This window comes from Cnephaeus nilssonii (genome assembly GCF_951640355.1).
Source record: "Cnephaeus nilssonii genome assembly, chromosome: 7".
NCBI lineage: Eukaryota > Metazoa > Chordata > Mammalia > Chiroptera > Vespertilionidae > Cnephaeus > Cnephaeus nilssonii.
The window spans coordinates 35,412,304-35,428,119 of record NC_137078.1 but is presented as its reverse complement, the minus strand read 5'-3'; the positions used below and the strand labels follow the sequence as shown (position 1 = coordinate 35,428,119).

The 15,816-nt window shown below is 36.1% G+C and overlaps 1 protein-coding gene across 1 annotated transcript in view; it reads right to left on the bottom strand.

The window, feature by feature from the left end:
• ZNF644 (zinc finger protein 644) overlaps positions 1-15,816 on the bottom strand; it is a 136,138-nt gene that overhangs the window by 8,788 nt on the left and 111,534 nt on the right. The window contains 1 exon segment of the mRNA XM_079777005.1: positions 15,142-15,750. Coding sequence (XP_079633131.1) covers positions 15,142-15,750 — 609 coding nt within the window.

Here is a 15,816-nt window from a genome sequence, read left to right as displayed (position 1 = left end):
ATAGCCCCAAGGGGTACACAGTGTGATATGGACAAATAAACAAATCTAGTTGGTGCCATTAATTATTCAAGGTTCATAAGTCCCGAACATACAAAAGACTGTGCAAATAGCATTTTCTTTCTCTCAGCCTCAACTGAAAAAGAAGCATGGATAAAAAAAGAAGCATGGATTTGGGGGGGGGGGGGGTGTTAAGAAACGTGAGTTTGTGTAACATAAAAATGGAGGTAGGAAAAGCCATTTGTTGAAAAGGTGAATTCTTATTTCTTCAGTGTATACTTTTGTCTTTGCATAAAGTGCCTAAAAGACACATTTTGTGGGGTATGGTGCACAGGGTCCTACACTTCGTTTAATGCTCTACTATCACAGACTTGACATTCTTAATTTTTGAACACAGGGTGCTACATTTTAACTTTGCAATGGATCTGGCAAATTATGTAGACAACTAGTGGCCCAGTGCACTAAATTCATACATGGAGTGGGGGGATTCCCTCAGCCCAGCCTGCACCCTCTCCAATCAGGGACCTCTTGGGGGATGTCTGACTGCCGGTTTAGGCCAGATCCCACAGGACCGCTGGCTCCTAACCGCTCACCTGCCTGCCTGCTGGATCACCCTTAACTGCCTCTGCCTGCCTGTCTGATTGCCCCTAACTGCCCTCCCCTGCTGGCCTGATCTCACCCCAAACTGCCCTCCCCTGCTGGCCTGATCTCACCCCAACTGCCTCTGCCTGCCTGATCTAGCCCCCAACTGCCCTCCCCTGCCGGCCTGGTTGCCCCCAACTGCCCACCCCTGCCTGCCTGATCTCGCCCCCAACTGCCCTCCCCTACAGGCCTGGTTGCCCCCAACTGCCCTCCCCTGCAGGCCTGATCTCGCTCCCAACGGCCCTCCCCTGCTGGCCTGATCTCACCCCCAACTACCCTCCCCTGCCAGCCTGATCTTGCCCCCAACTCCCCTCCCCTACAGGCCTGATCTCTCCCCCTACTGCCCTCCTCTGCCGGCCAATTTGGTTCTGATTGGTCAGTTTCTATGCCAGTCAGCATCAAAAGCTCCGCCTCCTAGGCAGCCATTGGCTCCCCACAGTTGACTCAGATTTGGTTCTAATTGGTCAGTTTCTATGCCAGTCAGCATCAAAAGCTCCGCCTCCTAGGCAGCCATTGGTTCCTCACACTTCACCCAGATTTGGTTCTGATTGGTCGGTTTCTATGCCAGTCAGCATCTCTGGGCCTATCAACGGAGCCTAATCAGAAAGGTGGGGCTGATCAGCAGCCCGGTGGAGGCCTGGAGAGAAATGGAGGCGCAGCTGCTGGCCAGACTGGGAGAGAAAGAGAGAGGCAAGTGCTGATCAAAAGCTGCCACAGAGGCAACGGATCAGTCCCTGCTTCTCTCTTCAGGCCTCTCTCTGGCCTTGATTCACAGCCCCCTCAATAGTCAGTGCTGGGGCACCGTGTCTGCAGCAGAAGCAGTCAGCGCTGGGTTGCCACAGCAACCCAACGCTGACTGCAGGACTGACTTCCAGTTGGTCTAGCCTCGGTCGTTACTGGACATTACCACCCAGGGTTTTTATATATTAGGATTCTGGATACTGAGTATCCACCAACCTAAATGAGAAAAGCAGCCAGCCCTTAGTTCCACTTCTTTATCTCTTTGTTGTTGTTGTTGTTAATTATAGCATTGTATTTATTGGAAATGAACTAGACATTACATATACCCGATGAAGGTGTAATAATGCATGAAGCATAACTGATGCAACATTTACAAAATCACAAAAGAAACGGAAATTTGTTTTCAAAAGAAATATTGTATCCAAGACACCTCAATCTCTGAACACCATAAACAACTCATAATATTGCCTCTGAACAAGCAGGATAAAATTTACTTTAAACTGATTAACAGAAAAGTTTCTTTGCCCAACTTGAAGATTCCTTGGCTGTCACCTGTAAATCACACACATCAGGTAATTATCATCATCAGAGATTAACCAGAGTATATTTTTTATATTCCTCATAGGGAAAAAAATGTCTCCTACAAATAGAGTCGTTTAAGGAAAATGCAAGCAACAAATCAGTTGGTGGCACCAAGTGAAGGGGTACCTAGAATCAGCATTTTATAGAGGAAAACCAACAACTATTAAGAACAACTGTTAAATTTCACTCTCTACATCCATTAAAATTGTAAAAGGACTTCCCTACTACCAATACCAATTCTTTACTTCTAGCTATATATTGCCATAATCACACTACTCATTATTCCCAAAATGTACATATTAAGCAGTTTAACTGGTTTATTGTTATGAAAAGCAATGTTCCCTTCCAATTATAATTAGGCATATACACTGAGTGGCCAGATTATTATGATCTCTGAACGCATAATAATCTGGCCACTCAGTGTATATCCTATATAATAAAAGGCTAATATGCAAATTGTTCCCTCAACCAGCAGGCAGGCCAGCCAACCATCCATGTCCCCTCCCCCTGGCCAGGCTGGCCGGACCCCACCCATGCACGAATTCATGCACCGGGCCTCTAATACACACACACACACACACACACACACACACACACACACACTCACACTGAGTGGCCAGATTATTATGCAATCAGAGATCATAATAATCTGGCCACTCAGTGTATATAGATACACAATTAGTAACCTCAGAAGTATATTTCACAAATATTTTACCTTGATATTTTCACTCCAAAATTTAATATTTTTCAACACCCTAACTTTCTTTCATTGATTTTTAGAGTTTGCATTCTCAATAACTAAGAAAAAAAAATAAAATAAAATCACTAACCTAGAATCAAAGAGCAATCATGGTAAAGTAAGTTAGATCTTGAATGGTTTAACATTTTACTTGGAATACAAAATATTTGAAAAGCAGACTTCCTTTGCCTTAACTAGAGGTTTACGGCTTAACAATATTAGTCTAGAAGAAACAGATAGCTTGAGGTTGTCCTATAAAGTAAGAGGTTGCAATAAGGGTAGCAATAGCCTCATATGCTTGGTTCAGAGAAAGTTAAAACAAATGAAGGCAAGCCTTTATTTAAATTTGGGTCTCCCAGGGTGAAGAAAAAGTACATTCAATTTGTAGAAGCTTCTGTTAATTCAAAGTAGAGGGAATGACAAGTAAAAGAATATTTTGAGTTAAGTATTTTCAAGATGTGAAGGGAAAAGTTACACATAAATATGATACTTTATTTATCCTACATTTTTATAAACAGAGAAATTGGAGGCAGACTAGTTTTTCCAGCTTGCCAAAAGCCAAAAGCTAACCATACCCCAGTTACAAGTTGCTTAACTGGTCAGGATAATAAATGTATTACTTCTATGGTGTTTTATTAAGCAAAATAGGCACTTATCAATATCAATCACTTTTCTAAGACACATCTAAAATTGCCATAAATATTAAATACATAATGACAAATCTGCTTTAAATCACTTTTGTTTAGAATTACCTGAATGTTAGGCAGGGTAGATAGCTGCTAAAGGAGGAAGGGAAGGGGGGTAGTTTATCTCACCCACCGAACAACGAAGTTAGCAGTCTTGAGAGTTGCCAAGATAAAATCACCAGGTGTTCTCATGAATTCTGGGAAAAGCCACAACAATGTAAAAGGGGGACCTTGAAATCTAGTCTGTTGCCCAAGGTATCTGGCAGGTGAACATTGAAACCTACAGGGGGGGAAGTATAAAACTCTTGAAACCCCAACATGGGCCACTCAGGTTAGCTGAGTTGCCTGCTTGTGCTATATGCCAAATGCATACTTAATAAATTTGCTTGTTTTGCTTTCTTAACAAATTTGTTTGCTTTACTTCAACACTGCCTTCTGTCACTCATCTGAATTCTCTCTCGCAAACGCGACAAGAGCCCAGGCAGGATGAGCCCCTTCCAATTGGGGCGACTCTGTTAACAAATATAATCATACTCCCTGCCTTCTAAAAGTCTACAGTATTTCCAAAATATCATTTCATATTTAGTAGGAGTGACTAAATAATTGTTCCTGATTACAAAATTAGTTAAGAAAGGAAAACTTATTTTAAAATGTCTGTTAAATTGTTTTTAATATAGTCACGTTCAACTTAAATTAGATAGGGCTCACAGCACTTACAAATAGCACATAGATCTGATTTGGCTTTTTATAATTTTGAAGTACTTTACACATTCCAGCCAAAATTCAATCTATAATAAAAAATGGTGCTGAACAGGTATCTTCTGTCTGAAGTAAATTCCAGCTAAGGCCACAATTAAACAGATGTTCTAAACATTGGATACCAAGAATTAACCTCATTCCTCAGACTGCAGACACAAGAAAGAAATAGTAAATCCTACTTTACCACTTCTTAGATAAGTTAGGGACCATCAGTCTCCACCAAGCCATCCTCTTGCTTTAACATCCAAAAGAGAACAACTGTATATTATTTTATTATTTCCATAAAGTCACTTAAAGCAGATTACTTAGAAGTTAGCTCAGGCCAGGAAAATGTCTTATTACTGTAAAGCCTAACTATATCTTTTAAAAAATATTTTTTTATTGATTTTAGAGAGGAAAAGAGAGGTAAAGTTAGAAACATCAATGATGAAGAGGATGAAGAGAGAATCATTGATGGGTTGCATCCTGCATGCCCCCTACTGGGGATTGAGCCCACAACCCACAACCCACAACCTGGGTATGTGCCCTGACTAGGAATCAAACGGTGAACTCCTGATTCATAGGTTGACGCTCAATCACTGAGCCACACTGGCCGGGCAGGCCTAACTATATTTTAATCCAGATTATAAAGAACATTCAAAAAATTAATGTTAGAATAGAAATCACTTTTTAAAAAAGGGTATAAATCATAGCAAACACAATACTACAGCTGAGTATATAAAGATATTAGATATGTTAAAATAATCCAAACACATAAAAATCTAGGTTAAGTCTATTGTTAAAAAAATGAAAACAAGATATAAAAAGCAAAACTCAAGAAATAACAGAACCAACAAGAATACTAGGGGACTAATTAATACTTTATAGAAAATAAGATGTTGGTCAAAAAAGATTGTCAGTCAAATAGAATTCCTAAATGTTATAACCAATGAAAACCAAAACTAGGCATCATAAAATATTAATACATGCCACCATGGTACAAATCTTAGGCTCCATTCAACTAAAAACCAACTTACTGATTCACTAAGTGTGATGATTTGCTTTGTTATGATGGACAGGCTGATGAGGCATTGTTGATAAATGAACCCCTGTGAGGCCATGAAGCCTACTACCCTTCTGTTACCAGATATCATGGTAGCTGATGCATTAACTTGTTACTGGAATGTTCATCTTCTCAGTAACAAGATTTAAGACTTCGAGCCATTTCTGTCTCTTTCTTCTTATTCTTCTACCTCTAACTAATCTGCCAAATTTTGCTTACTTTTACTTTCACATCATCCAGACATCTATTATGCCTCCTTTATATTCCTACTGTCATTGTCCTGGTTTAGATTATTAACATAACTCACCTACAATTTCTTCACTTCCCCACCAAATCCTGTACCTTTTTACAAATAAAAAAAAAATTCTTTAAAAGTAAAATCTTTAAAAAAACAAACAAAAACCAAACATCTTTATTGGCCCCTGACAAAGTTAATTCCAACACCATAGATTAGCATTCTAACTTTCTATGTCCTTGACCTGTCTACCTCTATTCCTTTATCTCCTACTTCCTAGTATTTTCAATAAACTTCCCACATAGTCCCAAGCTGTTCCCTCCCACAAGTATACTCCTTCCCTCCCTAGACCTCCATTTCCATTTGAATTAGTGACCCTTCAGGGTCCAAATCAAATGTGACTTCCAAAAGCCTTGCTGGGTCCTAGTCTAGTTGAAAGTACCTTCCTCTCCCTCCCATCTCCCACAGTATTTCATGCACATGTCTCCAATGGCGAAATTTGTTCTGTTTGACAGTTATGTATCTATGTGCTTCTACTATGTTGTAAGATCCAATTTATCTCTGCACTACTTAGCACAATGCATATACCAGAGTAAGAGCTGAAAAAAAATCTCATCGAATAAGTGGATAAATCAGCGAGTCACTTTTTAGTACCGTGGGCAAATGGTCCAATTCTTGCTGGCATAATAAAACAATTGGTATCCATAAGGTTGGCTCTAAATACTGTGATGACTAAATTACATCCAGTCTACTGTTTCACAAGGCAGAAATAAGAACAACACTTTAGAAACATTACCATCAACATGATTAGGACGAAATCAAGTTTGACACTAGTCTTCCATTACCTGAAAAATTTATTTAACTTGAACAATTCATTACCTTGCTCATCCTGAATAAATAATACATTACTATGCAGATAAATATATACAGATATGCACTTTAATGCAAAAACAGTACTACAGAGATAAGCTATAGCCAAGAAAACATGGAAACCTATCTTTCATTGTTATCAGGAATAGCTTTCTAAAATTTAAGACTGACTATCTCATTTCCTTATTTTTATCTCCCACCACTATTTTTTAAAAATCCTTTCATAACTTCCTAAAAATTTAAGCACATATTCAAAGCATCCATCCTACTTTCCAAAATCCCCATTTTTTCCAAACACCTATAATTGAATCTCCCAGAACCTTTTGAACTTCAAATTTCATCCCCTTGTGCCACATTATGTTCTTTTCTCTACCTGGAATGGTATACTTTATCTCTTCTTCCTAAAACTATTCATCCTTCAAGTTCAGGGCCTAGTTGAAACATTATATATCTTAACACTTGTATTTATCCCACTGGATGGTGACTATGTTTATGCAGCTTGGTGTGTAAGGTATAGCCTCAGAGCTAGCACGGTTCTGGTACAATAACTATTTTTGTTGAATGCATGAAAATTTTCTTTGACTAATGGTTTTATTTCTCTTTCATTTTAAACATAATGAAAAAAAAAAACCTACTAGCATTTTTAAAAATATATATTTTATTGATTTTTTTACAGAGAGGAAGGGAGAGGGATAGAGAGTTGGAAACATCGATTCAGCTGCCTCCTGCACACTCCCTACTGGGGATGTGCCTGCAACCAAGGTACATGCCCTTGACTGGAATCGAACCTGGGACCCTTCAGTCGGCAGGCTGACGCTCTATCCACTGAGCCAAACTGGTTAGGGCTGTTTTTTCTTTTTTAGGCTCTATTTAACAATGAGATAGAGTAAAGGCAAAAGGAAAAAAAGAGTACAACTTAAGTCCAACTTTCCTCAAAAGGACTAAAGTACCTTCAACTCCTACAACATTTATATCCATTATGCCATTTATCTGTATACTACCTTGCACAGTTTTGTAATTTTGATAGTTTTATATGTGTTATCAATATGGTTTCCTAAGTTCTTTGATGACAGGGGCATGTTTCATACTTATCACATATTCCTCATACAGCCTAGTCTGAAGGAATTACAAGGTGTTTTGCTTTAACTAGAAGCTGGTTTGCTTCTTTAGAGTTTAATCACAATGAAAACTTTCTACTTGTCTTCTGGGTTAAATGACTCGTTTAAGCATGTAATTTTTTTAAAAAATGCAATATTTTATGAATATTTAAAAAGACACTGCAGACAGTCACAAAAAGGACAAGTAATTTAATGTACCTTGGGAAGCTTTCACAACACTATTTTTTCTTCTTTCCATCAAAGCAGAAAATGTTCCTACAGCACTTCCCATAATATAAGAATTACTTTTCTGGTGGCTTATACTGGCAACTCAGCACCTGGCACTGTGTTACATGTTCACTAGCACTTGTTGTTGCCATTCTCTATGACCAATTATGTCATTATAGTTGAAAATAAGCAAAAGATCTATAGGTAACATGCAACCTTAAAAGTAAATAGTATGAAAAATAAAACACTGACTCTAATAAAAAATGAATGTAGATATATTGCATTAGTGGTATTATATTAACTGAAAGGCTCTAGCCCCAATTTTTACATTTTTTTTTTCTCATTGAAAATTGTTGCTGAGTCTTTTGTTGGAGAATAGCAACAATCATGATTTACTTCCAAAATGTTATCATGAAAGTGTTCTAAAAATAATGAAATAAAGCCCTTCCCCCAACTATTCCTGCATATATTTTTTCTTACATTAAGTAACTAGAAATTTCTAATTTACTTTAAATACCAAAAGATCAGCTTTTGATTAAAAATATGATATATAGACAAATTTAAATTCCGTGAGGAAAGAAAATTCACTTGCTGCCACAGAAGTGTTATGATTTGTAAATTATTACTACTACTGACTCTAGTTAGTATCTGTCCCTAAAAGAAAGAGTCACTTAAGGGAAATGGTTTCAATCTCTGGGAAGTGACTTCTTAGTGGGTAGCAAATTAATTTATTGGGTCATGACCACCATTAATTTTTAATGAAAAAGAATAAAATAGGACATATTAGAGTGTATCACAGTCAAGTGAGGTGAGTGAATGAGTAGGTGAGTGAATGAGTAGGTGAATGTATGACTGAGTTTGTATGAAGGGTCAAGATGTAAAATGGGAGTCCCAATAAAAATATTGAACATGACTGTTATTCTTTATTCTTTTCAAGAGATAACAGACTGTGCAAACATGCAATCATCTTACTGATATATTTCCTTTCATAAGATTCCCTCTACACACACTTTAATTACTCTCCTTTCACCTGTTGTACTTTGAGCTCAGTTTTTTTTTAGTTCCTGATTGTAGATTAAGTTGATAGAATACACTTTGCCTTACATAATTTTAAATATTTTAGAAATTTTAATAACCAGGGCGAACATATAATTTATTGTCCAATCCAGGACACTTATGAAAGAGGCACTATTATTTGATTGGAAAAATAGGGCTAAAACAGTGTGTATGGTCATTCTATTAATAACTTAGTAACATTGTATTCTTAATAATGCCAGTATATAAAGAATATCACTTAATTAAAATATTAAATACAAAAAAGGCAATAGTTAAAAGCCCAAAAGTATTTAATATGAACTATATGGAATTTCTAATTTTAATGAAAACTAAATGTTATTAGACTGCATAAGGAATTAACCAGGAACCAATTTGTATGAGCATGTAAAACAATCTACAGAGAACAAAACCTGTAAAAGAAGTCTACCAATAGTGCAATCTATATTAATTGGAATAAATTTTGAATTAGAAGTATGCCTTGAATTTACCATACAGAATATAAAGCAAACCCTTTGGCACTAGTCTCTTTAGACAAAAATTCATTTAAAATAAAAGTAAAACAGCTTCATAAAGAATTATTCACAATTGAAGGCACATGGAAATTAAACAATTTATTTGAACCTACCCAATGGATGATAAACTGGGTCAGTTCTGGGCAAAATTTTAATCTGTGAAGTTTATTCTTTTTTGGCAAATTAACTGTCCCAAGAATGGCTACCTCTTCCATCTCTTCAATTCCAAAGCTTTACTACTTTCTTCATCATTTCCTTTTACTAAAATTGGGAAGAATGTTACATTTTAATTTGTATTTGTGATCATATAAGTTAGTTTTGATGTTACACAATTCTGGCATTTCAAGTATCTTTTAACTCTTAAGAAAAAAAAAGAAAAAAGATTTAAGGCGCCCGATTCCCAGTTCTGTGTTCTTTCCACTTCATTTTCATTTTGGCTCTTCCCTTTTCTCAGTTTTCCACAGAGGAAGGGTCCATGAATGATAACCTTCAAAAAATATGCAAAGCCTATATACAGAAACATTTTTATCCTTGGATGAATGAATGCATGTTTTGGGGATGGACCATGGCTTTTATAAAATTCTCAAAGGGGTCAATAACTCCCCCCAAAATTGAGAACCATCATATGAGAAGTATTTGAGTAACCTGACAGATGTGGTTCAGTGGCTGAGTGTCACCCAGGAACCAGGAGGTCAGGGTTCGATTCCAGGTCAGGGCACATGCCCGGGTTGCAGGCTTGATTTCCAGGAGGCAGCCGACCAATGATTCTCTCTCATTATTGATGTTTCTCTCTCTGTCTCTCTTCCTTCCTCTTCCTGAAATCAATAAAATATATATTTTTTAAAAAGAAGTATTTGAGTCACCCTGGTTTTGCAGTGGTTAGAGGGTTGATCTGCGGACCAAAGGGTCAAGGGGTTGAATCCCAGTCAAGGGCAGGCTCAATCCCTGGCCCTGGGTCAGAACACATGCCGGAGGCAACCAACTGATGTGTCTCTCTCACATGGATATTTCTCTCCCTCCCTATCCACCCCCCTCCCTCCCCCTACACACTTTCTTCTAAAAAAAAATCAAAGGAAAAAATATCCTTGGGTAAGGATTAAAAAACAACAACAAACCCACAAAAGAAGCATTTGAGTCATTAGTAAATAACTATTTGGGGAAGCAGAGAGGCATCTTTTCAGTCTATTCAGGCCAGCTAGAATATTCCTCCCTCCTCAAAAGGCCACCAGTTCCCATAGAACAGGCCAGAAGCTGGTGGCTTCTAAGTAAATTTGGGAGTTTTTATTCTATCACAGGTAACCAAGCAGCCTTTAGCATTTAGTCTAGTTATATCTAAGCTTTTTCTTCAAGAGTAGGCCACATAATTAAAATCTACATGAATGGAGACTGAACTAGGAACACAGATTCTAGACATTCTTATGGAGGATTTAGTCCTATCAATTTTCCTTTCACATTGTTCCAGTTTTGTGATATAATTGGATTAAGGTAAGGTTTTTTAAAAAATGATTTTGTATTTTATTTCTCAAAACACTATGTACATATTCTTAAAAAATACTGCTTTTTACTCATATGAATTGATGAATCCCTTTTAAGACATCTTCTGTCTAGCTCCCCTTATAATAACCAGTGGAACTCTCCAGGACCAAAGGTTGGGACTACTGCTTTATATCAGTGAAACTGATATTGCGGAAGAGAATAGGAATGTGAAGTTTAAATATAATAGAGAATATTCTCTATTTGGAAAACAAAAACATTATTGAAGCTGATTTGTTATATTTATTTTTTTAAATATGTTTTTATTTATTTTAGAGAGGAAGGGAGAGGGATAGAAACATTGATGAGAGACATTAATCGGTTGCCTCCTGCACGTGCCTTACTAGGAATCGAGCCCACAACCCGGACATGGGGACCTCTTGGTTCACAGGTCGATTCTCAAAAAACTTCTCAGTTGGCATGAATAAGCAGCAAGGACATCATCTATATAGCTCTACTGGTCAAGAAGACTTTAACAATCAGGGGGAAAGTTTCAGAATTTCCAAGAAAATGAAGTATAAGTTTTTTATTTTTCTTAAAAGTGAGTATGGGCTGTGGGAAATACCCCAGACTTTCTTCAGCTTTTCATTTCCCTTCTTTTTATCTTAGGACTGCCAAACGCTTTATAGTTTTAACACTTCTGACATTTTGGTTAGTATTTAATGATATTTTAAAGATACTAGCCCCCTTTTTCCTGATGCCCAAAGAAATGTATTCCCATTCATCCTATATTACTTTTTTCTCTAATAATGAAATTTTTTAGACAATAGAATGTTCATTAGAATGTACCCTTGGTCAATGAAGAGTTCCTATCAATTATTTATAAGCAGTTCTTTCTATGTTTTGCAAGATTTTCACATGAGGTAAAAGCATCTTTTTATGGACTATAAAATCTATACTAATACATCTGACTTGGTGAATATTTGAGTAATGTATCTGAATTAACAGAATAGAACATTTTCTAAAATCCTCTGAAATCTAATCCAGGCCTAACCATTTTTTGGATCCTTGCTTTTACTAATTAGACTCTTGTTTATTCAGTCTCACCAGAATGCTCCCCACCTTAAACCCAACCTTATTTTAGGATTTTCAATTACTTTCATTCTATATGTGGTAGATAACAGTGATTAAAACAAAGGTCTAGAGTAAGCCAGCCTTGATTTGAATTTCAAATTTGCTATTAATAACTACATAAGCTTGGGCAACTTAAGTTCTCTAAGCCTTGGTGTTTCTGGTAAAACTGAGAGAATTACAGTACATACAATTCATGGTGGTTGTAAAGATAAATGTTATGTGTATAAGCTGCATAGCATAGTGCCTGCCTGACACAATAGTAAGTGTTCAATAAAAGTTAGTGACTATAATAACAATGATGATTTTCTGTTTCTACCGCCTTTTATTTTCACTGCTTCCTTGCCTCTACTGTCTGCAATCACCGTTCAAGCTTGATGAAGGTAGGAGTAATATAATAAAAACTAAAACCTCACAGTTGGAGTAAAACTCTATTTCCCTCCTTTTAATATAAATGGTCAACAGTCATCCCTGGTCATTTGTATATCAAGTCAAATGACAAAGCAAAGCAGCAGAAGAAAGAAATTAGTATGAATACAAGTATTTCTTTGGTAGTAAGAACACACTGGATGTAAGCCATAGGAAGACATGAAAAGAACAAAAATTGGGAAAACAACAACTAGAAGGCAGAAAGCAAGAGAAATAAAAAGACTGGAAAGAGAATTTTAGGTGAAAGGATTAATGTAGATATATTTAGTAAAGATAGTATATGTAAGAGAAATGGGATTTGCTAAAGCAGAGTAGCTTGAAAAGCTACAAATGAAAAGAGCAACACATTTTGTAGTGTAAGCAGCAGTACTATACATGAGTAAGCTAATAAAAATTTCACAAACTAGCAATATGAAGAGGTACCTGCTAACCAACCAAAAATAACACAGAAATGTGCATGTTAACATTTATGTGGATAGCTATATTTATTTATCCTAAAGACAGTGCAGGGGGCATTAAAAGAAAAATCTATTCAATTGTTAATATGAGCCATTACTAAGGCCTGCCCCTTTAAAGATTTATCTATAGACTAATAAAAACTCATTAGTTTGCTTAGTTTTCTAATCAAGCTACATAGTTGAAATTTCATTTCTTATCTAATAAAACATTTCCCCAAGCTAGAATTACAATCTCTTTTTTTTAACCAAAAAGAATCTATTAACAAAAATAAATTTAAGAGTCAAAAGTAGTATAATTTAATGATCAATGGGAATAATATATACTCAAAAGTTCCACCCCTCTATTGGGTGGTATTTTTCCCCTAAGTCAATAAGAGCCAAAAAGAAAAAAAAAAAAAAAAAAGAAAAGAACTTGTTTAAACTTATATCTAACAGTTTACAAGTTGCCAAAATTTAATGCGTATTCAGACTCAACGCTGCGTACCAAAGAAAGCCATAAATATCATCTAAATTAGCACCAGTCTGTTGAGAAAAAAAGTTCATTTATCAAACAGACTTGCTGTGTTTTATCCGTTCAAACATACCTGTACCAGTCAAAAGTCCAGCACTCTTCTTTCGTACATAAGCGCGTAAGTGGTTGGACAGGCTAACAGCACTTGTAAACGTCGTATTGCAATGCACACATGTTCTAAGCTTCACAGGCATACCTATCATTCAAAAGAAAACTATAATCCAGTTCTCACTTCAAAAAGTGAAATTTTCTTAGCTAGAAGTGTGAAGAAAAGTAGCACAATATGGATGGTTTAAAAAGCGTTCACTGAATTAGCTTAAGGAGAGGAAATTTAGTTAATTATTATTAGTTTGTAGTTAGTATTTAGAGCCAACCCATGCTCTTAGGAAAGGTGGAAGAGAAGTGTCTGGAACCTTGGAATTTCTCTAGACTTAACACTTACTATCACTTTCTTGCAGATTTCTGTGTTAACGCAGATCATTCCTAAACCTAAAATACAATCCTGTGATTTGGATAGCATAGCTCTGTTGAGAAGTTTCAAAGCTCACAGCATTATCAATTTTAAAAAATTAAAAAGTTTAGTTAACGAAGTGGTAATTGAAGTGTTTTACCCACAAAACCATAAAAGGCTCAATACCAAATTAGGCTTTCTGATGAAGGCTGGGTAAAAAGGTGGTAAAACCCACCACTGAATAGCTGTTAGACACAACATTTTATTCAGGGCATTTTATTTTCATTGTTCTGTGCAATCAATATTGGAAGTTAATGATTTGAAGTTGTTTGCTAAATTCTTTGTGTTAAATAGATGATCAACAAACTAATATCTTAGTCATCACAGGAAAGAAAACATGTTGAAACAATAAGAAATCCCTAATTTCTCAGACAACTCTCATTCTCCCAACACATTTCAATTGGTATCTTCAACATTATGATAGCCACAATTATGCTTTATCTCTCTGAAGAGTACTACAACTTGGTTAACACAGTTAACAGAAGCCATACAAGATAAACTATTTTTCAGACCACTTACAGAGCAAGGTAATCTTTCCTTAAATCAAAACTGCCTTACAAATATTTGGGATGTCCCAATGTCGGCCCAAAGTAAACAAATCAACAATACAGTAATTTTATTCAGTATTAACCCACTGACCAACTTTTACCTTAAACACATTCAACTCAGGGCTAAAATGATGAGACTCTCTAAGTTAATCTTCAACATTCTTAACCTCCAAAAGAAACCTATAAAGACACAAAATTTTTCTAGTCTAAAAGTATAAACCAGACTTAGCAATACCAAATAAAGTTTGGGTACTTTATCTACCACATCATTTGCCAACATATACAAAATACTCCTTTGAAAATGAAAAAACTATTGGTGCACAAGCACTACACTAAACCATCTGTTCTGTTCCATTAGAACACTATTGTAAAAACTAAAGCCCCAAACAAATGTTTCATACAACAGTTCTCTAAAACCAAACTATCCCACGGTACCATGAGAAACTGGAAAGGGAGAAGTTTCTTTCAGTTCATCACAACACACAACAGACACCAACCCACTCAGTTGAAAGAGTTTTTGTTTTCACTTTGTACCACTGGCAAAAAAATATGACAGGTTTTGCCTTTTGGGTAATGTTATGCTTTGGAATGTCAACCTCCCATCCATAGAACCATGCCCCAGACACAGCAAATTTTATTTTTACAGATCAGCTTTTTGTTTGTTTTTGCTTTTGTTCTCACCTTACATTTTGACCAAGAAATGAGGCACAGAGAATTCAGTACTGGTGAGCATCAACTGATGATTTTTATAGAAGTAACAGTATAACCAATTTCTGCTCTGCAAAAAAAGCAGCTTGAGAAAATTCAAAGAAAGTATTTTCTATAAATATTCCAATAAAATAAGCATAGGTAAATTGTTTAAATTATGTAAGATAGTCATAAATGTCCTCTTACCTGAGTGCATAGTCAAGTCTATTTTTTGTGGATGATACATCAACGAACTATCTTCATTTAAGGGAAGAACACATTTCTGAACAAATCTCTTTCTTGCAGTTTGATTATGGATCTTTTGAGGAAAGACAGCAGAATTCCTTTCTTCCCCCATCCTTTTATTTTTAAGCAGTTCTATCAATGTAAGAGACTGATTCCTTTTTCCACTGGGCAGTTCTGGTTTTTTTTCATCATATTCATTTATGAAACTCAGCCCTTCTTCCTCTGATGCAGACACTGATAAAGCTTCAGTCTTTAGGCCATTATGGTATGCTTCAAGAGGTATAACATTTTGAGATAGAAAGTCATCATCACTTGATACAAGTTTTTGAGCTACAAATGGTCTGGGAATAATACGACGACTGTTCAATGCCTTTAAGATTTTTTCATATTTGTCTTCATTTTGCATCATCTCATTCAGAACACAGATTGGAGATTTGTGAGCATCCCATTTGGTCTTTCCAAGTCTTTTCAGGTGGCCTCTAACATGATTTGATAATCCAATTTTAGTATCAAACCAACCTCCACAGAGCTGACAAGTGTGTTCAGAAGTGGTTTCAGACTTCTCTATAGCTAAAAAAAATTTTTTAAGAGTAATATCAGAATTTTTTATAAACTGACCATCTTAAAGCCAATTAA